Here is a 24,949-nt window from a genome sequence, read left to right on the forward strand (position 1 = left end):
CATATAGATCAGGGCAAGGTTGGCTGTTGTGTTGGTTGCATCCTGCCATCTCTTGCCACTGACAGGTGGTTAGGAATACTCTCCTCGTAGAGGAGCACTCCAAGAGGAAAAAAATTAACTACAACCATGAAATCTCCTTCAAATACTGACCTATTGTTTCACCCAGTTTTTGAACTGTTTGAAGATCCCCTTGCAGAAGTTCTGGAAGCTATTTAAAATTGGCTTTTAAGAGTCAGCTGAGTCCTACATCCTAACCATGATTGCTGTGCTGAAGCAAGTCAGAACAGACTGTGCCTTGATTGTGCTCCTCAAACTTCAGGCACATGCATTTTCTCCTGCCTCAATTCTTCCCTGCTTGGTCTATTAGCACTGCACCGTGAGACAGCAGTGGGAGTCTTCTGGCAAACTGTTCAATGTTTAATTGAGACAGAGGTACCAGATAACACAGGGGTTAGACAAAAAGCCTGCATTAATCAGAAATTGCCCTCTCTTTCTTCAAGAGATCTCCCAGTGTGGAAGAATTAGCACTGCTAATTGACATTGTAAGCAAACACATTTGCTTACAGTTTTTATACAGATTGAGGGAAGCTTGGACAGAGAAAAAACAAAAACAAAGGCAAAGAACTAGCAAGCTCTAGCAACACTGAAGGAAAGCAGCCTCTGTCTAAAAGCAGCAGCATGGAGTACCAAATGTACAGAGTTAAAAAGTGCCAATCCCCAAAACCAGGAACATCCTGGAAAGCAAAAGGTGCCAGGAATCCCACTTAATTAAATGCAAAAAAAACATCAGCAAAACATGACAGGAATGAGACATGGTGAAGAGAAAAACTCAAGTCCTACATCTGGCCACTTCCACCACTGTCTTCCCTGCATTTCTTACATCTTCCACCCCAGAAGCAAAAGGGCCCCAGTGCAGTTGAACCACATGGTAACTGTGTTAATATAAGACATCAGACCCCGTCCACATTACAGACACAAAAATAGGTCAAGAATCTGCAGCCTGACTCCATTTTGAAAATACAGCCAGGATCTCATATGCGAATTTGTTGTGTTTTTTTTTTTTTTTATTATTTTCAGTATATTGAAGCCTTGCTCAAGATTTCCCTCTGCACTGTGAAATGAAACCAGTACTGCTCCAAGAAGGGCACTATCAGCAAAAGATACACGTGGGATACAAATACTGGGGAACCTTTCCATTACATCTGCCATACAATCCCCATGTACAAGAATGGACCAACAATGAATCATGGCAATACCCTTACACACCAGAAATACCACAAAATATAGCAAAACTAACAAATTATTTTTTACTCTGTTACTACCTGGACATTCATATTGCAGTGTGACCCTATTGCAAACAGTTTAGTTTGCAAGAAACTGTAGCTCAATACAAGACACTAGAAAGAGAAATATCACTTAATCTTCTCTGGGCCTTATTAGAGCAAGCAATTTAAAATAACTTTATATATGGTAGAAAATCACAATCTAAGCAGTAGCTTAGCAAAGAGAAGTAGAAAACAGTAGTGTGGGATCAACTCATGTGTTGAATGTAGGCTGTGTAACACCTTCTAAAATGCCCAATAAATGATTCAAGATGAACAGGAGAGATGCATCTCTTTGAAGGGACATCTGGAGGCCAGGCCAGCTACCACACTAGTAACCTGTACCACTAGCACTACAGACAGTCAGGTCACATCACAGGGTCAAAAAAAGGTAGTCTTGTCTTGCAGGCACTCTCTGAATGCTCCTTGCTTCTGCAAGCATTCAGGAGTTTAGAAATAATTGCCTAGATTGCAAATGCTCAGATGCAGGCATTAGGGATGTGGTCAGAAAGAAGGGCTGACAGTTGGGAAGCAGGACAGTTCATGACTCTAAGAAATGTTAAACACCCCTTAATACTTCTGGAAACTCAATGATCTTCCCACATGAGCTCTTTATAAGATCAACGCCCCTGGTTAACAATTAGCAAGTTTTTTTTTATATAAAAAGACACAAAAAGGAAGATGGGTCACTTTGGATGTTTAAGCTGAAGTGAGAAATGAGCTGACACAAACAGAGCTACATGCCAGACAGTAGGAAATAAACAGCCTGCCAAGCAAAGAAGAGACAGTGAGATGGCGATGCTTGGCAGCAGGCATGCCCCTCTCTCTCTCATATTAGTAAAGTTTCACATGCTTCTTCCATCTCTAGGTGCCAAGTCTGGTCTGTGCTCCACCTGGCTTGGCTGGGGTGGAGGGCATGCAGTCAAGAGTACTTCCTGGCACAGAAAAAGTCATTCCTGAAAACCAGCTCAACTCCTAGCCCTAGAAAAAGAATAACGGCTGTTTTAAACAGACTTAGTTCTGTAGATCAAAACCTGCCCCCCTCCAATGTAGAGAGGGAGTCTGGCAGGACTGCTCACCTTTTTGAGCACTTGATGAACAATCCAGCCTACCTTGTACGCACCACATTGCCAGGCTGTAACTCTGTGCACAGAACCTGTATCAGCTCTCTGAGCACCAGGATGAGATGCCCCATTCCCCAAGCTCTAAGAGTGCATTTCCCATCAACTATATTAAGGAATCAACATTGCCGAGTCCTTCAAAGGAACCCTTCAGAAAGGAAAATGGCAATAACCCCCTTTTCCCTTCTGGTCTCACTGGAAAGAAGATCTAGAGAACTTCTCTCAGTTTCCATCTGTGGATTTAAAGGAAGAGGAGATATATCCTCCCATTTTCTGTGCTTTTGGTAGTTAAATAACTGAGAATATTTTAAGTTTCTTAGTGGGGAAAATGGATAGAAGAGAGCTTTGAACAGAAAGTAATGAAATAAAAGGTCTTACCACTGATTCTCTCATCTTTTCTGGGAGTGGATCTGCTGATGAATCTGCAAATTGTTGACGTAGATAGTGAGGGACATACTTGCATTGAATAAGGGACCTGTTAAAAAAAAAATAATCCTAGTTAGGATACTTCTGAACATGTCTAACAAATATGAATGTTCCTGGGGGGCAGAGGAGGAGGAACAGCCTCAGATTTCCTTCCTCATGTATGCAGTAGCTACCTTATCTCTGTATAGTTGGAGATTGACACAAACCAGCTCTACCTGTGATCAGCATGGAACTTTCTCGTCAAAACGTTAAGGAGTCTCAGCAGTCCGATCAGTGTGACTCAGTCATTCAAAGGAATGAGCGGAGAGGGTACTGTTGCATTCATGCCCTTTACTAATATTTCAGCTAAGATGAAAACAATGTGGGAGCTGCTTAGGCCCACATAGGAAAGGCCAAAGAAGCTATTTCTGTATAAATTGTACATTAATCCCAGTTCAGGATTTGTGTTCTACCCCCTCCTCCATCTTAAAGTTTATGCCACAGGCCACCCCTTAAATACTGTTTCCAATCTCCTTAACTTCCTTTAATTAAGTTCAGAGCTGTTTAAAAAGAAGTCTTAAACCTTTTTTTTTTTAAGGATTATACATTTTTATCATGATTGCACAATAAACATTTGACATTTTTGTACACATTCTTAATCTTAAGGTATTTAACAACCAATTCAGCTGCTGAAGATTTGACTAAGAACATTATAAAATCCGTAGCTAGATTTAAAAGTTAAAATGGATTTAACGGTTTAAGATTGCTTCCTTAAAACAAAAGTTTTAAGGAAAGACAAGTTTGTGTTTTATTAAAGAAGTTAATGAACCGGTGTGTCCTTCCTGGGGAGTGGAAGAGAAGAACAGATTTAAATTATTTCAAAATTTAAAGAGCTCACACTTCCATGCTGATTTGCAATTTACCTGTGTATATTTTACTCCAAGGCTAAACAAATCTCCCTAAGACAGTACACAGCTTCACTTCCTTCCATACGTGAGTTCCATACTGTAATGGACAATGAACTACACACCACCTACACAAAGCTTGATCCAGGTCTAACTGACATCAGTGCCAGCCACAGTAGGCTTTGTATAAAGTTAACGGCAACAGATATAAGCAGTTTGTTGCTTTGCCACATCAGAACCTAGAAACGTATAAATATCAGATTCCCTGAATCTTCTGGATTGTAAAGAAGGAATTTCTCAGCTCTTCAGTAAGATTTACTGGGATGCCAATCTTCTACTAGCGCCCTATATCCTTTCCTTTCTCATTAGAATTCTCCTTTTCCCAAGTTTCTCTGCTCAAATATAATCTCGAATGGCCTAAAAAGCCCTCCACTTCCCCCTTATCTCTCCTGCACTACAGAACTGTGTGTCCAACCACCCTGATTTACCATATGCCTACTACAGCCTTCATACACTGAAGAGCCTCACCTCAAGACACACACAACACACCTCACGAATCAAAGGAGAGAACCTGTGGGTTTCCTTACAGGCCCTCCGCACTGTTCTAGGCCAAGACTGAGCTGTCTGTGAAGCAGAATCCCAGATGGCATGGTGATACTTGCTGCACAAAACCCACTCGCTTGCTTAATCCCACAGCCATATACGTAGTTGCCCAGCTGTCTGTGGACCACCACAGCCCCCATGATGGCCATGTAGCACAGTTCCCACATAGGAAAACTCAAGTCTGTCACTCCTGAGCTACCGATCTATGGGTCTCTCTCTCATGTCACCTCAACCTGCAGATCATAACGTTGGGACTTCTCCCCTGGATCTCCCCTGTTTGCAACGTCAGCTGTTAATACACACTACCTTTCCTCAGATACTTCTAGCGGACTGTGTCAGAGCAGAAAAGGAAGGAGTTAATCTCAAACAGAGAGGCATAGCCTACTGACAGTGACCCTCAGCAACAGCAAAAATTAGCCATCTTCCCAGCACATCAAAAGTCCTTTCTCCTCGCCACAGTGCTATGCAATGCACATTCTGCAACTCCAGTAGCCTGAGCACTCGCTCAACAAAATTGCTCTCCTCCAACATGGCAAGCACACAATTTCCCAGAGGGTGAAATCTGCTTCAGAGAATTTGGATAGTGCTGTTTAAAGAGCACCAGTTTTACTGGCAACCTGATTGTAGCACTTCATTTATTTACAGGACTGATACCAACCAGGCAGACATGGTGAAGAATTTCCACCACATCACAGTATTTTTGGGAGACCATCTCTGTGGTTCTGAAACTCAGGCATCACTCTGGTTGTGTGCTGTACAGAGTAATCAATAGATAACATTTGCAGGCAACTTACATCAGCACAGATGGGTCACTGCTTTGTCTGCTGAGATGATAAGAAAGTGCAACTAGCAGGCCACAGAAAGCAGAGAAGAGCGCTGGAATGTGTTGTGCATCCCAGGGTTCCTGAACAGAAGGACAGAAAGCAAAGTATTTATAAGTTAGGAATGCAGAACTTAAGAAAAAAGTAAAATTAAGTAGGCTAAGCCATACATGCAGTGTTAAATGCACAGGATCTAAATTTGTACACCATCTACCAAGGACTGAAAATCCTTTTTCATATCAAAGTCTATTATTGTGAAAAAGACTGCGATTAGAGGCATGTTTTGTGATTGTATTGTGTAATTCCTCTATAATCAGCAATTAGCTAGGAAACCACATGAAAGGCAGGTTTTCTTTCCTCTTTAAAGAAACACTAGAGGCAAATTCTCATTAAAATGAGATGCAAGTGAAATGAACTGCACTGTGTTTGTCTAAACTCTACATTGATATGTAGTTACTTGACCTGCGGCCAGATTGCATGCAACAAATGCCAATGTCATCTAAATGAGGCAGTGGGGTACAGTTCTGGCATCTCACTCTGAAATCTTTCTGCTGCTTTGTACGTTACATCCAGGCCCTGCCTGGATAAGAACACAGTGGAGAGGGAGAGCGCTCGCTGCCGTACATGACATCTCTGAGTAGGGAGAGAAGAGGTAATTTACACACTCGCCAGCACACTCTGGGCATAACCAAGATGAGAAATTGTCTCTGGGTGACTTAAGCAGCTAAAGTTGGCTAGAAATAATAAGAGAAAGAACATGAAGCTTAAGGAATGCTTATCAAGACTAGCTTCATCTGTAGAGTCCTCTGCTACAAATTCGGGATCCTAAGACATACTTAGGAGTCCTGGCTATAAAAGGACACAAATTTTGTCTATGAAGGGCACAGAAATTTGGTGGATCAGGTCTGTAGCCATTTCACTTTTTAGACTTGTTCAATGCTTCCACACAACTTCTACCTGATCAACTGAATGGAAGGTCACCAGATCCTGACATCACAGCACTTTCTGGGTAGGTTTTGAGAAAAAAGTTTCACACATCCTACAAGCATTTAAGCTAGTACAAACAATGCATCTTCTGCACTGTATCTTTTGCTTGAAACACTTCAAAATTTGTACAGGACCAATATTTTCACAGAATAAAGTAGGTTTAGTAGTCTTACTTTGTGCAGTGATATGCGTGATTTCTTAGCAAAGTTGGCTCAGATTAAGAAACATTCCATTTCTTTCAGGTGCAATGAATACCTGAGTACGACAAACTCAATTTCTTTTAAGGGACAAACATCCAACCCATTGCAACATGAGGCTTCTTTGGAATTTAACCCTGAAATTCTTGTTACCCTAAGAGCAGTATCACAGAAGTGAAATTTCAATTCCAAGAATCACGTTCCCCTCATCATACTACTGAACATCACAAAGATGAAAGAAAGAAGCACCTAGTTCTATCCAACAATCCTACTCAAAACAGCCATTACAAACAAAAAAGAGAGTTACACAGTACTACTGAAAGAATCCAGCACCATTTGTTTGACAAATTAAACTTTACATCCAATTCCACTCTTCATTTCATTGTTTCCAGTTTTGGGGTCAAATACATTTTGGGTTAGTTTTTCCCATGTTTAATCTCAAGTCAGAAATTCGTATTCTTCAAAACACTGAAGAAAACTACCTGAAGTCAAAAAGTTCTGAAAATGGCTGAATCACAGTCTATCCAAATATCCATTGCAATTCCAGGGCAATAAAACCGCATACAGATCCACCCAGCATCTTTTAGTGAATGACTGCCCCTTTGCTCTGCAACTTCTTTCAAAAGCAAACTAGTGTAAAGAGCCCAGCAATATACCTGGTGTTGAAATGTATCAGTAGCCAGTTTGAGAAATCATTCTGCCCTCTTTCTACTGTAAAACTGTACATGGCTGATTCCCCATCCTAATGTCTCAGGAACTCTTTACTTCCATATTTTCAGTATATTACACACAACTTCTCAGTTTGGCTGGTCTGTGCTCCAGTTCCAAAGCATCATTGTCCCCTCAAAGCTCAGCTGTCAGGGAGCCAGGAAGGCAGGCAGGACAGGCATCAATATTTGCTATGTGCCTAGAGAGCAGGATTTTGCAGAATAACGCTCCACAATTTGTACAAAAGATGAGAATGAACAAAGGTGTCATTTCTCCAACATCAGCGTGATGTACTCGACTCCATTTTGTCATTTTCCTCCCCCACTAATGATGCCTGGTAGAGCTTTAAATTAAAAAGATGAAAAAAACAATATAGCTGATAATTGGACAATGATTCTTCTCAGTGGGAAAACAGGAATGACAGGTTTTAGTCTTGGAAGCTGGTATTATCTGTCATACTAGACAGGGAGTTTGACTTCCTACTTTACCTCATTTGGTTGAGGTGACATGTAGTGCTTTCATATACAGTTTTCACTTTGATGCAGACATTCACGTAGTCATTTTTAAAAACAAGTGCAATGGACTTAACAGGGTTAAGGATGAAAGTGATGAGTTACAACAGACCCAGTGCTAGGGGGCTGCTGTTCCATTCCAACCACCAAAACAATCCACTAAAAAGGAAGATAAAGGTGTCTTTGAACTTACAAGCCTTTTACCACTGGCAGAGGTGGGGAGGCAAATGTATTTTTAAAAAGTGGCTATAGTAGTTTTCTGTCCTACATTTTTTTATCCTTTTTGCTTCTTTCTTCCCTTAAAAAAAAAAAATAATGCATGTAGCACACTTATGTTTCAAAGATAAGCTCAAATCAATCATATGTCCTACTCCAGGGACAAAAAGTGCTCTGAATAGAGAACCATTTGTGGCAAGTAGAAATTCTTGTTACTGGTTTTTTTTTTTTTTCACCCCCAGAATATTCCTCTCAACTCAAAGACTTTGCAGATTGCTGCAGCATTAGCATCATTGAAGGTGAAGGTGTTTGGATAGTGGCTGGCTTTTTAAATATGGAGACAAACTCCAGTTGTTCTTCCCAAAGCGCACACACCTGATTTTCCACTCTCTCATGATTTCATCATTATTTGTAGAATCATAGAACGGTTTGGGTTGGAAGGGATCTTTAAAAGTCATCTAGTCCAACTCCCCTGCAATTCAACCAATCTTTCTTTGGTCTTCCTCCTTACCTCCACATCCCAGCTTCATCATGGATCTATACTATTGCTTGTATCAAACAATATGCAGGACAGCCGTTGACAGTCAGCCATTCCACACATGTGATGGTAAATTGAAAGAAATACTATCATCTTATTTCTGAACATATAAAATACTTACTTTCTGAATGAGATTGTAAAAGAAAATCCTCTCCGTCCCCAAAGGTATGAGAAAATAGTAATAACAACTTGTTCTCTACAAGGTTAACTATAAGCTTAACTATATTACCATGGATACTCGTTTTCAGTGAACACTAACAACCAGGAAACGTGAATTATTCATGAGCCTCATGTTACACTGGTTAGAGACAAATTCTAGGGAGAGATGCCCACTAGCCTTATCTTTCCCTCATCCATAGAAAACAAACCACAACTTTCCCAGAAGAGCTCCAAAAACATGACAAGCGATAAGCTACCAGATTACAGATATCACTGCCCATTCTGAGCAATGTTGTCTCTGTTTCTCTGCACTCCGAGCTGCTATGTGTGACTGTATTTTCATCGCTGAACTTTAAAATCCATAAGGATGGAACTGATGCAGGGGGGTGTGTGGGTGTGCTCACACCACCTTACACAACAGAGTCCCGGTCTGTGACTCGGATTCCTCAGCTAGAGAGTAAGTTGAGCAACAACTTCAGGCATGGGGCATGGATACTCATGTTTCACATAATGGTGAGCTTATCCTAAACAAGTGCAGATTTCTACATTCCTACACAGTGACATACTTCTGTAAGAGTAACCCTGGGCCATATCGGATTCTGCAGGCATAATTTACTTTTTCTGTTATATCTGGACAATAAGTTCTTATCATACACAGAAAGCTAAAAGCATAACTATGGAAGTCATGTCTAAAGTGTGAGTCTATGGCTGCAAAGATCGCTCACAAACGTGTGATACCTGACAATTCTCTCCAAAATTAACACTCCTACCAGCTCTTGCTTGAACCTCAGGGGTCTCTAAATTGGGAAGTAATAAAACTAATGAGCCTTGTCTTCAAAACCTCCAACAGGGCTGGAAGTATTTTATGCAGTAGAAACAAAACTGTCTAATAATCGTATACTTCTATTTTTGGACACTTGCACATCCGGGAATTCTGCCTACACATATGGACCCATTCAGTGCTATTTAGAAATTTACTTGGGCAGTCTTAGCGGATTGAGGGAGATGTATGCTTGCAATTCTTTCCCATTATAAAACCCCAAGACAAATATTTCAAAATTATTAGTACACAGATGAAGCCTGCATTGTTGAAAACAGGAATCAAGAAGCATTGTTATTCTGATTAATGAGTTTAAAACTCATTAAACAACAAACCAAACTACATCAATGTGAGCTGAGAATGGTTTAAAATACACACAGGATTTTTAGTAACTGTCCATTGAAGCAACAAATAAGTTACCAGGAAATATTCTTGAGCTATAAGGTAATGGAAACTATGTAACTTTCATTTTAAAAAAATATGCACTTACACAGAGCTGGAGGAGGCAGCTGTGCCACATATGAACACATTCACATCAGTTTAATTTTTCAGACCTGAGTCCAAAATCTGGAATTTTTCCAGGCTGATTAAGATAAAGCACAAGTTCCTTAAACGTTTAAAAAACAACATGCAAATAAACCCCACCAAACAAAAAAGCCGGACAACAAATAATTAACTGGTTCTGGATGAGTTTCAAATGCAAACCAGTCGACTGGAACAGAAGGCAGAAGAGAAGGACGGAATGGTGCCAGAAACCTTTGGGGCTGTGATCTTCTGCCCTACAGCAAAACACTGAATGCGCTGGAATGCTAAAGACTGGTATCAAGATGGCTAAATTCCAGACTGAATATTTGTGGAAAAAGAAGGAGGGCATACCTGATCTTTTTTTTTTTTTTTTTAAAAAATATCCATTAAATATTTGGGCAGAGACCACAAGACAGAAGGAGACAAAAATCACTGTATCAGACAATTCTAGTCAATTGAAAAAGATGGCACAGAAGTTCCTGTGTCTCCAATCTGACAGATGCAATATCTGAAAACAAAAACACCTCCTCCAGGAAAATGAGATAACCCTTTCATATATCAAAGCTAAGGTAGTTATTAGACCTGCCAATTTCTGTTGAAGATTACAGGACTGAAACTGAGATCAGAAGTAAAGCCAGGCTGAAGTGAACACAGATAATTTTAAACTAAACTCAGTTACGCAATAGCTTCAAAAAAGTAGCGAGCTGAAAAATTGCTGCTATCAGATGTAACAATCCAATGAATGGCCAAAAGAGGTGATAAAACCACATTGAGAATTTAGAGTTTTTTATTAAACACGAGTAAATGAAAGTTCATAGAGGACTTGGAAAGAACTAGAATAAGGAGTGATGATATCATTAAACAGAGGCCCGGGAGATAAAGAAAATCTCAATGCAAGCAGGAGAAACTGAGGTCTTTGGACTTCAGAAGCCAAGACATTTATTTGCTCTCTTGTCTGAAATCTAGTTCACACTCTTGTTGTATTTAAGGCTGGATAAGCAGCTGGTGTCACATCACTCTTGACAAGGATACGTCATGGGCTAAGATGTGTGAAAAGATGCTTTACAGCATCTGAAAGCTGTAGCCAAACCACCTGTGCATCACTGGGATAACATGAACATAAACCAAAAATCTATCCAGGTGACTTCGCATCTTCACCAGAGGGAACGACCTCTGTTCACCAGCTATGTCAGACAGCGACTTGAAAACCTGCTCCACTCAACACACTCCTTTGCCTGACAACAGTGATGAACACTGTCCTGTCCATCAGTCCTCAAGGCCTCAAACACACAGATGGAGACCTAGAATTCCAGCTCTTTTGTGTTTTGGGGTTTTCTGGAGAAATCACCTGTTATAATTTTAGATGCAATACTCTGTATTTCCTACTGTGAACAAGTTTGGGTTTTCTTTTTTAATTCGATGGCTTTACACAAAAAGAAAACTGATCAGTCCAGCAGCACCACGACCAGAGGAGATCCTGACAAACTGCAGACCCACAGTTCCTCCACACAAGCATCCAGCAAGGGCAAAGCTGCCGAGGAGCACCCTGAGGAGGGGAGCTGATCGCTTGGCCGGAGCACGTGGGGCCCCTTCGCTTCTCAGTCACCTCCAAACACCACCTCTGTTTTCCTCCTCCAACTCGTCTCAACTCCAAGTCACACAACTCAAACACAGGTCTCCTCATCAGGCGATGAGTTTGCGCCTGGCCTTAGGCAGGCACAAGGGAGAGACTGTCTCTTATTTCAGATGTGTGGAAAGTGCACGATTGGTCACAGAACACCCTGTTTCCCCCAGGTGAGCAGCATGTGCACTTCCCGAAACACATCATATGCTTCTGATCAAGTCTTGTGATGGGACATGCAAGCAACCTGACACATGATCCAACCTGCACATTCACTGTTGGCACAAGACTAGAGATCTGTCCGTCTTCTTTTAGGCAATACGTGCATTTTAGCTACGAGAGAGAAATGCTTCTGGTCACGCAATGGCAAAGATGCTGCAAGGACATTCAGAAAGAGTGGCAGGGCCAGATGAACTTGTTGGGCATGCGCAATTTTGTCTGCAGATCATAGTATGAACTCTCAATCGAGAATACTGTACAATAATTTTCCTCAGGCAACTTATCTGAACAAAAATCAACGACAACGATTAAGTTAAACTAATGATACGTCTATACCACAGCTGCTTTTTCATAGACACTCTCAGTTGGTTTTGTACAACATAACTCAACAGCAAAATCAGTCTGGACAAGGCACAGGATTTCAGCATAGACCTATTTGTCTCAATTCTCAGAGCTTATATTCACATGTTGAAAGTTATAACTGGAGTACTTACACTGTTTTGTGGACATACCCCAAGACAATTGCTCCATTCTTACTTTTTAATTTTTCTAAATTTTTTCCTTTAGAACTCCAATTTAATTGCTGTGAATTTGCTATTCTAAAATAATTTCAAAATCTGCCTGTAACTATATCAAACTATTGTACGTACATAAACATAGTTTCTGTTCTAAAATTGAACAAGAAAAACTCACTTAAGAACACAGATCTATTACAATATTAACATTATTTTAACAAAAAAGAAAATAGTGTGGTCAATTAATTATTCTTATACTGAACTTCTTCAGGAATAACATCCTCCCTTTTGGAATATTTAACATACACAGAGAAACAAGGCTAGACTATTTCACTCTGCAAGATAACAATTAAAACACAAGAACCACTTAAGGAAGGAGAGGCTCAAGCCTGATACCGCTGGAATGGGTCTTCAACCTGGGCATTTGATGTCAGCAATCGTTCACCAGTAAAAAGCACACAACCATTTAAGAGATCCATTCTCCTCTGCAATTTATTTCTGGAAATAGAACTCTGCTAGTTGCACCTGCTGAGCTATAAGATGTTCTGCCAATAAACAGAGTTTACGTTTGAGGATGCTACATTTCAGCCAAGAAATAAGCTTTGCAACGCAGAAGTCCCGTGCCAGAGAGAGTCTATCATGTTTCCCTAGCCTGAATCTTTTTGATTGTGATTATTTTTTGACCTCCACAGATATTGAAAATGCTGCCCTGTTGGTTTTGCCAAACTGACTAAAAGTGAAAAGAGTAAAATAAAAATAAAAAATAAAGAATAGTTGTAAAGTGCAAGTGTGGAAGAGATGCCATTTCTACCTTAAAGAAAACCACGTACTTATCACCGTTGTGCAAATACCTCAATGAAACTATAGCATTTGCTCAGTTTTGAGTTAAACTCTGCAATTCGTAGTGCATCAAAAATCTGAACCTTCATTTGATTAGGATCAGAAGTTGTTGCTCACTAGATATCAAAACAGTTCTAGTTTCTTACAGGGGTATTAGACCACCTTTCACAGAGGTCTCTATTTAGGATAAGATTCTTCTCTTACATTTAAGCCAATTCCTACTCCTCCTCCACCAACCAAAGAATCATTCTCTTGCAATGTCATATACAACAGCACAAAAGGAAAAAAATCTCTGAACCTGACTGAAGAACAAAGAGGGTTAACACAAGTGCTTATTTCATAACTTCTAGAAGAAAAAAATGTATGAAATTTCAAGCACCCCAGTAGACCGAGATTATGAGCTGAAGCAAGTGAAATTATCTTTACATGCTTTAAATTAACCTCCTCAGAAGTGCCTTCACAAGAACAGTGCCATAAAAATTCAAATTAACTGTAATTTCTGTGTGAACAGAAAGTCTGCACTTAATATTGGTAATTTACAACAGGTATCTTCTAAATCTTCCCCAGCACTCTACAACTTCAGGGTAGCATTAAAAGCATATTTCTAAGCAGTTTGAAGTCTAATCCACGAGGAGATTGCTTATCTACAAAGCCACCTGCATGCAGTAATTTAAAGTATTACACTGAGAGAGGAGTCTGTAGAATATTTTAAGAGGCTTTTCTTTAATACTGTTTACAAAACTATTTTTTAAAGTATCCATCACACAACTTCCCTGCCCTCAACCAGTGAATCACCCTCTGCTAGCCTTGGGGAGGGGGGGGGGGGGGGGGGGGGGGGGGAGAAGATCCTTTCCCCCAGATATTTCCCTGTTGAACAGTGATTTAACTCAATTCCTTCCTTCCATATAGCTCTTTCCATTTTTCCTCATTATTTCTCTCCCCCGTTTTAGATTTTTCTCACTCTGTTCATCCCTACAGACAGTCACCTTCTCCATCCCAGCTGCCAGTTTCCGAATCATTAATATAGCCAGAAAACAGTAGCAGGAGTACTTTAGGAAACTGCATAAGAAGCAGTTAAGCTTTCTAGCATCACACAGCTGGGTCAGTATAACTGATATACTGGGTGAGCCTGGCAGCAGAGGATTCCCTGGGAGTACACCACATGTTCAAAGGCACTTAAAGTGTCTTAACGCAGCACCGCTCAGCAGCTGAGTTGCCATAATTTATGGTGTACGGACTCAAGCCACACAGGGGTAAGATAAAATGGTGGCTTAACGCATTTTACCTTACTACTGGGAGTGGTTAAGAACACATGCACAGCCAGCTCTGATTATCTGTGAGAGACCATTCAGGCACTATAATTGACCTTCTTTGATTTAGGGCTCCTATTCAAAGTTTTAAGTGGAAAATTGTTAAAAGCCATTATAGAACTGCTTATGTTCCTTAAAGAATTCTCTTAAAGATCGCCCCTTTCATCTGTGTAAATGGCCAGCCTGGGTGTTGACATGATACATCCTTTGCTGTTGTAGAACCTCACGTTGGGATCTGTGTGTGTGGTATGCATCTGCAGCACCACAAAGCATCCTCTCACGTATGACCGCAAGATGTCAAGAGCGGCTTGTAAATCGCTGCACACCCTGGTGCACCCCTCCAAGGGCACTGACAGCATCTAGCCTGTAATGAAACACTGTCAAAAGACTGTTCCTTAAAGGATAAATTTTATCACAAGTCTAAGATGAAATTCTGGTCTTGCTGTGGTCACTGGGAATTTTACAGCAGACTCGAAGGCAGCCAAAATTTCATTGCTATTTTTTAAATAAAACCAAAAATGCAGAGGACTTATACATTAACTGCCAAAAAATAAACGCTTTATACTGAATATGGCTCAAAATGCAGCATCTGCCAAAAACACAACATTGAGCATCACTGAGAAAGGTACTAAGAACAAGGCAGCCAGTCATTTTGCCAGCACATAGAGCCATGGCACAGCTGCAACCTGAGCATGATACACAACTTATTCTCCACATCTGAAGGTCACAATAGAGTAAGTGAAGGCACAGAGTAGGGCAACTAACATAGCTACTCCTGAGAGCAGCCACTTTACACTAGGAAGGCTGGGATTCTTCAGTTTAAAGAGAAGATGGCTGGGGGAGTATGACTGATGCCTACAAAACTGCCAAGGCAGTGGATATGGTGAATGCAGAACAGTTCTTCCACAAATCCTGTAATACTAGGCATAGGCAAGACTTGGTGAATAGCAGATCAGTTTAAAACCAATGAAGGACTACACTGCTTGGCACAGAGCACAGAGAAGATCTGGAATTTGTTGGCACAAAGTTGTGAAAACAGACAGGACCAGCACATTCAGGAAGAGCAAATTCATAGACAAGTAGTTCACAGATACCAAATGAAATAAGCGGGGACACACTCTCCAACATCCCTAATCCAACAATTGTGGATACTGGTGGAATATTAGGGAAAAGAGTGGCAAACAGTCATCCGGCTCGCATTAAATTCCTAAATTGCACTTCCCTGTGGATGCAGACACATTACTGGGTTAGATGGCCCACTAGTCTGCCCAAGCTGGACATTTCAGTTCTTAAGCATACTGTCATGAAGCAACAACAAAATCCTTTTTTTTTTTCATTTTGGAAATATGGACCTTACTAGGAATTTTGACCAGATTCAGTCTGGCTTATACAGGTCAATAGGAGTTGCAGCTTTTTCAGCCAAGGCTGCTGTTAGTCTCTCTAGGGGAAATTCAACGGATCGTTTCAGACTGATACTTGTGAGAGGCAAACAGTCACAGGTATTAAACACACATTTATTCCAGTATTTCCACTACAGTTTCAATCTATTTCAGCATAGCTAATAGGCAGAGCCTGAAGCATGGTTTGTAAAGCTTATCTTGATAAACAACAATGACAATGTAGCACCAAACAATGCTGGTCTCCTTAGATTATATGAATTTTGAGCTTGAAATTTTGAATTTTTGCAGTGTTTTTTTTCTGGCTTACCTTCACTGCACTGAAGCAGAAAGCATACAGGACAATCAGAACCACAAAGCTTCGGGAAATGCTGTATAGTGCAGATACGAACCCAGCAGCAGCTAAAATACAGACATTACATGTTAGTTAATTGCTTCCTAAATGAGAATCTGCAATCAAGAGAAATAAAAATTAAACAGCTCTTGCATCACAAGAGGTATAGAGATTGAAATCAGATATCCCAAAGCTGGTTGTTGAGAGAATACCTTCAATGCCCCAAATAAGCTCACAAAACTGTTTACAGCTAAGACTGAAAGCCCAATGCCACTATACTCCGTGTGTTTTCCATTGACCTGAAGTCCCACACTATTGCTTTTTGTACCGAACACTGTTTTGCCAAAATATCACTATGCCTCTTCATGTTGCTACCAAGGAGGAATGAAGTGATCTACAAAACTGACAATTTTCTAGTCACACTCCATGTGGAGTTTTCCTCCTTCCCTTTGCTCCCAACACATAGGCTCTGGTATCATCCAAAAGCATCCTAACTTGCTTGGTCAACCATGATTTGCACCATATCAAGATACATCAATGAACTTAAAGGGAGAGAGAAAGATGCCAGCTGATCTCTTGCTACAACCTCCTTTGAGAGGGTTAAAGTAGGATAGGTAAAGCTGTCAGACAGAATTAGGAGTTCAGCAGTCTCAGCAATGGAGACATAGGGGCTTCAAAACTGTGCTTTAATTAGGGTTCAACATACATTGGAATCATCATTATTGATAGGATGGGGACTTTATCCAACATGTTATTTCCTCCAGGTCTGCTATGGTATTTATGAGACAAAAAGCAAAGAACATTCCTATCATCTGTACCGGTTTCAACCACTTGCCAAAGGTTATGTCTAAAGTAGCAAGCACTGCAGTAAGCGTGGGTCTGTGGAATGAAGAGTGCTGAGGATGTCATATCCATGATACACAGGTTTGAGATGCCTTACTGCAAACTATCTCTAGCCTGGTCTCGCAGACTGTATGCTCATTAGTGTTCGGAGTGCAATAGGTGCACCCTTACAGTGCACCTTGCTTTTGAGCTTCATCCAAATAGAATCCAGTTCGTATACTCCAACATCATTCCATGATGCAAAACATGCGGTAAGTGGGAATAAGGAGGAGCTTTGTTTCTGATCCAAACTAAGAGGACAGTGTAGATGCATCCCAATCTTCTCTGTTACCTAAGCTATAATGTAAAACAAAAAATACCACTACCAACAAAAAACAATGCACTGTCTCTCATGGGCCTTGTTTAAACTCTGACTGAAGTAACACCAAAAAAATGACACATCCAATATCTTGTGAGCATGCCTTACTACAGAACAATGCAAACATTTTTTATTTTTTAAATGGAGTTTTAACAGAAATATTTTTTTTCTTTTTTATAACTATAGTAAAGATTCACATCAGACATGCCAGGAAAGAGCTCTTTGATGTCAATCACATTCTGCAGCCTATAGCACAACTTGTATACAACTTTTCAAAAGAAAAAAGAAATCAAATCAAGGGGGTCTTATTACTATTGACCCCATTGCTATATGAATACCATTAGCTGTTTGAGTTTCAGCATGCACTGTGCTTTAAAACATGCAATAATATACTCTTATCTAAGGTTATAGGCCCAGAAAGGGATAGCTCAGGCTGCAACTGGCTACTTACCAGAACCTCCAAAAAGCAACATGTCTATTTGCTCCAAGAGATATACACAGAAGGTGTTGATTTGAGGGAAAAGCCCAAGAAGAGAAATTGCAGGAAAGCAATATAAAAACACTAAAGAAAAAAAGAAGATGCATGTTAGAACACAGTCATACATCACAATGTATGGAGAACAGAGAAACATGCATCATATCAGGATAAGAAATTGTTCCAATAAATTCTGAAGATTACTCAAGTGAGTATACCTTAACCTTAGCAGCAACGACTCCTTCTCATGTATTCAAAATAAATTATGCTGGTTTACACGTAAAAAACTAAAGCTCGGATGTTAACTTTAAGCTTTATTCTGGATAAAAGCAGCAGCAGAAAAAATAGCATTATGCAGCCTCCTGTCACAGCTTCTTAAATACTTTCAAAGTTATATTTGTTCTGTTTAAAGTACAGAAATTTTAATTTGCAGACTTCGGAACTTCCTTCTTGAATCTGAGATGGTTCAACCACAGGTATAACAATTCAATATAAACAAACAAAAAATATTTTTAATGGCTAAGATCCCAAGTATCTTGGCTATCAGAGTATCCTGCCTCTGCCAGCAATCAACAGCAGACACTTAACAGCAGCACATAAAAATGGGACAACCCTATAGTGAAACTTTCCCAAAATATTTCCCCAGCTTCCAGCAGGATGGACCTTGACTTTGCAGTAGTGAAACTACATTAAAAGCAGTAAAAGAAACTCAGGGGTAAAACCCAGTTTGACATCTTTACACAACAGAAATGCTAATTTAAATGGCTGCCTTACAGTCAAGGAAAAGCAGGAGTCATTATGTTCTGCTCACTTCCAGCCACTCTGCCTTCCCATCCATTTACTCCTAGCTCCACCCTAGAAATGTGCGCTAAGCACAGTTGTCTAACAAAGCATCTAAACACACACTTGACCCAAGCCTCCAATACTGTCAGCTTTCAAGGACAGATGTACATGTTTAATCACATTCTCACTGCTTCGTTGTACTGGTACCAGAATGTTCTGTGTGGTGAAGAAGAGAGATGTGTGTCAGCCACTCTTCCTCGTAAACAAATACATATTTGTTAGTTTGCATGCTAGGAAGACTACAGTTTCCTCCTATTCATTCTCATAAAAAGCAAATTAAACAAATCACTGGTACAACTTATTACCCTTTTCACCCCAGTCAAATTTTAAGACGGTAACAGTAGAATTTGTGTTCACGGTTGAATGTTAATTTCACATTTTACTCCCAGTGCCTCTTACTCATGTATCTTGTGCTAAAATAAAACAATACACTGAGTTCAATCTGACAGCTTTTTTCTTCATATTACACACAGTACTGCTATCTAATATTGTAAATCTTCCTGAGGAAGTCAAACACAGGAGGAAAAATGACATACTGAAGTGTTAAACACAGACAGGGCTCACTTAAGCATACTTGCATTCACAATGCACCCTTCATCACGACTTCCTGCTGCTGGCCCAAATTACATGTCTGTAAGAACATGAGGAAATGCTGTCTTCTCAAGCTTTTACATGCAAATGCCATTATTAATCTCCTCTTCCTTTACTACTATGCTCTTCTTTCAGATATTCCACCGAGCCATACCGAGCCAAGCAAGGACCACCCTTGAAGACAGACAATGGCAGGACAGCAAACTGCCCAGCAGGCCGCGTGGGCTCGCCATGGGATCAACTGTCCCCCAAAACTCACTGCTGAAACTCACAGGAGATCTTGTTCCTCAGGCAAAGGTCTTGCAGAACTGCCAGAACTCAGAGTACTGACTTACAGTCCGAATGATTGCCTTTCCTGTAGCAACCTCAGAAAAAGCCGACTAAGAGCAGAGGAAGGAAGGACAAGACCAGAGACATTATCCTGTCAGTACACCAAAATATATCGGGGTGAATGTAAACAAGGAGGGAAAAGTTGATTGACTACAGCAATGTCCTCACCTCACCCTCTCTCTATTAATACCTTGAATAATCCTAACAACTTCTTTAGCTAAGGTAGCTTTGTTTATCTCATCCTGCACAAAGGAGCATACCAGAGAGGAAAACAATCAGGTATCACCTACTAAAGGATTGAATTTAGGAGCAGTAGTTTCCCTTATGGGAAGTAACTGATTGATCAGTTGGAATTGCATTATGAATTCCAGAGAGAATTTGTTTAAGCATCACACGTTTCCATACAGAACGTCGCCTTTAAGAGCTGGACCATTAAGAGATGCTTATGTGAGCTGCTGGCATTTAACACTGCAGTTTGAAGGTTTCTTCTAAATGGGGAGCTACCAGGTAAGTATAGGAGGGAAACACACATTTTGACTTTGGAAACTTCGGGTCTTTTGAGAAATGTGGAATGGCAACTCAGCAGCAGCGTCACTGCAAACATTTCAGAAGTTTACAAAATTATTATTTTTAAAACATGACATATCTGAGTACTAGTCCATTTGCTACGTAACAATACATACTTTTTCACAGGGAAAAAAAAATAACGCGTTATTTCAGTGAGAAATGGTCTTTTTGTTCTTCCCCTCCTGAACACAGCAGAGGATAACATTCACAGAGGCTTTCTTTCCCTGACAGAAGCTCAGTTATTGCTGAAGGTAGCAGGCAGAGGATTTGTTATCACACAACTTTGCTACCACCTGATACTTACTCTTCTGAGATGTCTGCCAAATATTTTCACTCACCTGTCTAAAGCTTAAATGGTTCCATCACAAAACCCATCATACATTAAGTGCATAACCACTTTTGTCACTCACCACACCTGTAGCACCTAGTGACTGAGGCCGGCTCTGGCTGTGCCCTTACTTGCACTGTGTACGTTAATCTAACAAAAAGGTCAACTGAAATAAGGAATTCAAGATTTAAACCATAGAATGAATTAAAGCCATGATCCCCTAAGTAATGTAAGTCAATAGCAGAACCACCATCAATTTAAAATAAAAGAGAATCAGATCCTAAATAGATTGCTTGCAAAGACCTGTTAAAAGTCACATTTCTTAAGTAATTAGGTTACACATCTAACAAATTTCCACTGATTTTCTTTTATAACCTTGTTTCAAGACTTTTATCATAGTATGCTATGCAGCATCACACTAGTTCCTTGGTAAGTCCTTTCTATGATTTCCATCACTTTAGCTTCTTACCATAGCAAACAAATGAAAGAGAAGACTTTTCCTTTCCTCAGTATTTGTAACGTATAGTCAAAAATCCCTTGATTTCCCAACATATCAGTTCTGAATACTACAATAAATTACAAGTAAAATATAAATTAAAAAGTCATCATATGATGACAAACCAATAAAGAGATACCAAAAATGCCTAGCAAACAGGTAAAAAGACAAAACAATAGCTACACTGCATTGATATTCAGTGGGGCCGACTTCCCCCCTGATTTTATTGCTCCAAATACTTCTACACCTTCAGTGCCTAAAGGAATCTATACTCCAAGTGCAGCAAGATGCTGGAGGATACCAGACTGCCATGGCTTACAGAAGTAGCTCCACTGCGAACACTTGCAAGGATTCACGGCAGCCAGAAGTTGGGACTCCCATGGAGACAAAGCAAGGAATAGCAAAAGGGCGGCACCAAACATCACTTGAACAAATACAGCCTGGCAAAATAAGAAGAGGGAACAAGCAAAGGGAAATAGTTTCTTTTCCCTCTCTCATTCTCTTATTAAACAGATGCCAACTGGGGAGAGAAGCCTGTATCTCCTCTCCTCCACTCCCTCCAGGCTGTTTCAAGAACCTACTCTCCCACTTCTTTTGAGGCCAGCTAAAATTAGCACATTTATAACCACACTTTGTTTTCTTATACTGGTTGCTATAGTTTTTCATTTATCTCTATCCCAAGCGTCATTTAAGATTCTTGTTGAATTATTTATCAGCATTTTTACTGTTCACCTTTGACAGGCAGAGAAAATAAGATGTAAGAAGAAACTTTAATGAGACCAAAGGAAAGTAATGAAAGAAGCTAATGAAAGTGAGATGCAGGTCTCCATTATTCCCATGTTTCTGGTGAGAAGGATTGGGAGTCAATGAACCCCTATAAAGGACCAGAAGGCTCTCCTAAAAATAGTATGCCTTTCAGGCAGTAATAGCCTGACTTGAGCATAGCAAAAAGCAAGTACAACAGTCCCAAGTGAACAAAGACCTCGAAGGTCATACACTCTATACCACAAAGTTTTTTCCTCTACTACAGTAGGTTTTCCTGGTTCTAAATTCACAAACCAACAGGTCATCTTTGGTACACTATGACACAGCTCTTGGGAAGTTTTCACAACTTTAACAGTAAACATTAACTTTTCTACTTCATACCCAAGAGTGTTGCACTACCTGACCCAAGTCCAGTTTAGCACTCGTACCTGTGACACAACTACAGCAGCATCACAGTTACAGACTGCAAGTGTGTAACAGCAAGAAGTGTCCTGACAGAACCGGGTATTTCCAGCTGCGCCCACTTCAAATTAGTGCCAAAGGATCATCAGTCTCGTTTTGGGGCAATATCTGAATGTCCTCAGCCACCTCAGAACACGATTCCAGAAGGAAATAGGTTGGAAGAGCTACTGCGGAGTGACCGCTCCACACTAACTCATCACGTGGACAGCAAGATTAAACTAAACCAAGAAAGACCATGTTTGTCATGAGTGGAAGAATGTCCATCTGAGGACTTGGCACGGGTTAGCTTCCAGGCATTAAATTTAAAACTCAGCTTACTCCGCAGTAACTGCTTCACATAGACAAGCCCTTACAAAGATTAACTGCATTTCACAGATGATGTCTTTTGCTAATAACATCAGCGACTGTTAGTTTTCTATAGAGACTTTTCTATGAGCCTCATTTCATTAAGAACTCCTTTTAGTTGAGGGAAGGTTGCCAGCTGCCCCCCCCGCCCCGCACCCGTCTTAAGTCATGCCAAATGTTTCTATCAATTTGACTTAGAGTTGTGCCTCCATAACACGCGTTTGATTGCCAACATGGGAAAACACAGACTTCCCCGGCTAACGCTTAATTCATTTTTACAGTCCTAGGAAAAATATTGACTCACCTATTACATGGTCTCTGGCTGACTGGAGAGATCTAGGCGAAAAGAGCTTCAAGCCATACACTGTATAAACTGGAGGATTTGTGTCTTTAGATCCAGCATCTAGCAGCAAAATAAGGCCACACAACATACAAAAATACACAGGTCTGCTGTAAGTTATGATTTTATTGTGCCCCTGGAAAACAAAGAATAAGAAAGTGTTTGAATTTTGTATTCATTATCCTACTATGTGCACTGCATTAAACTGGAGAGTCAAGAGTCAGACCAAAATATTTTAATGACTTACATATACTAATTAACAACAAAAATGTTACAAGGTATTTTATCTTCTCCGGAGGAGACTTTCAAATGGCACAAAAAGCAGTTAAGACTAACTCCAGCAATCATTTATGCTTTTGAAAATCTGACCTTTTGGACCTTTCAAAACACACTAATTGCAGAAGTCGTCATTTTGTATGGAGAAAAAAAAAAAACCCTCCATCTGTCTGAACCTTTCTTTTCAATAGAGAAAGAATTTTTCTCTGTATTACTTTTATTTTAATGAATGTCTGCTTCAGGTAGCTTGGCTTTTTTTTTTTTCCTCCTTTATGAAATAGAAAATTAATTTTTAATTGCCTCTTGGGAAGTAAAAAAAAAAAAGAGCAGCTTCTAGGTACAGCATGAGGCACGGAGATTGATTTTTTTTGCACCAATACAGTTCCTTTTTTTTTGTTGTTGATATGAACCACTGGACAGCAAATCCGTGTCCCTGCAGGAGGGGCTGACACTCATCGGCAATTTCTGGTCTCTCTCTCTCATGCAGCACTTTGAAATGATGATCCAAAGGCATTAATACATGGAAGGATTCTTATCTTACATCTTTCATATACATCTCTCACACAACTGATTTGCACTAATCCTACAAAACACTGCTGTGAGGCTGTGGGCCAGGAAGAATAACAAACACTTAAGAAAAATCTTAACGGTTCTCCTGGTAGCAAGCTTAACGGTAAAAAAGATATTTTAAATGTGAGTCAAAAGATTCCTTGAGCATGAAAAGCCAAGAGCAAAGTGACAAGGATTCAAGTTTGCCTTGCATAAAGGTGCCATGAAACTGCTCTTATTTGTGAAATGTAATTTAAGTCAATATAATAAAAGATCATTTCTTTCTTGAGTCTACTTAAAGATTTGAAACAGCGGCCGTGTTTGTTTGGCTGCCAGCCAAGCTCGTATGTTAGCATCACTATTAACTGATCTGTACTCTCTTTTGGGATCAATCAGTTAACAAGGTGGCAGATTGCAGGGAACTAGCAGGTTTATATTGCACCTCACATCCACCGAATATGAATCAAGTCAGACTGATAAATCCTAGCTGTTTAACCCAAATTTCAATTTTACTAATGTTTTTTTCTTTTTTAAATAGGACATATGTCCATGAAACAATCAAAGGAGAATTAAGAAGATAAAAATCTGACTTAAAAAAAAAAAAATCACTTAAAATATTACTTTCTGGCTGTTTTTAAACTTCAGTTCATTTATCTTAAATATGAGCTATGCCTTAGGAAAAGAAACCAGTAAATATTGCATCTAAACAATTGCTTAATGATTTACATCCTGATGTGCACTCCAGACCAAAGTGTATTTTATTACGATGTCACATTCTTGTCTTATTTCTTGAACTACGGAACCCAGGTTTTACCTTTGCATGGCAGTTATTTGAAGGCAGCTGGGTAAGACTGAGTTGATGACTACAAGTCCAGAGGTTTAGCTCCACACACCCTTCAGTTCCAAGCACAACACTGACATACTCAATCAGGTTTACAGTGCATATTTAACTCCTACTTCTAAAGTAGCTCACGGTGCGCTGGGTGAGGAACCGGCTGAAGGGCAGAGCTCAAAGGGCTGTAGTGGATGGGGTGCATCTGGCTGGTGACCGGTCACCAGCGCTGTTCCTCAGGGCTCAACTCTAGGGCCAGGTCTGTTCAATAGATTTATCAGCGATCTGGGTGCAGGAGTTGAATGCACCATTAGCAAGTTTGCTGGTGACACCAAACTGGGAGGTGCTGTTGACTCTCTTGAGGGACAAGAAGCCTTGCAGAGGGATCTAGATAGACGGGAGCACTGGACTATGACTAATGGGATGAAATTTAACAAGTCAAATTGCCAGATTCTGCACCTAGGACGGAGTAAT

At 40.1% G+C, this 24,949-nt stretch overlaps 1 protein-coding gene across 1 annotated transcript in view; it reads right to left on the reverse strand.

Moving 5' to 3' along the window:
- Nucleotides 1-22,954, reverse strand: part of LOC104161976 (pecanex-like protein 2) — a gene marked incomplete at both ends in the record, with an annotated part of 36,847 nt that extends 13,893 nt beyond the window's left edge. Inside the window, 5 exons of the mRNA XM_009700582.1 lie at nucleotides 2,822-2,918; nucleotides 5,151-5,260; nucleotides 16,052-16,143; nucleotides 17,728-17,838; nucleotides 22,783-22,954. Coding sequence (XP_009698884.1) covers nucleotides 2,822-2,918; nucleotides 5,151-5,260; nucleotides 16,052-16,143; nucleotides 17,728-17,838; nucleotides 22,783-22,954 — 582 coding nt within the window. The remainder of the gene's footprint in view (nucleotides 1-2,821; nucleotides 2,919-5,150; nucleotides 5,261-16,051; nucleotides 16,144-17,727; nucleotides 17,839-22,782) is intronic.
- Between the last annotated feature and the right edge of the window lie 1,995 nt (nucleotides 22,955-24,949).

This window comes from Cariama cristata, unplaced genomic scaffold (assembly GCF_000690535.1).
Source record: "Cariama cristata isolate BGI_N322 unplaced genomic scaffold, ASM69053v1 scaffold37605, whole genome shotgun sequence".
Classification (NCBI taxonomy): domain Eukaryota; kingdom Metazoa; phylum Chordata; class Aves; order Cariamiformes; family Cariamidae; genus Cariama; species Cariama cristata.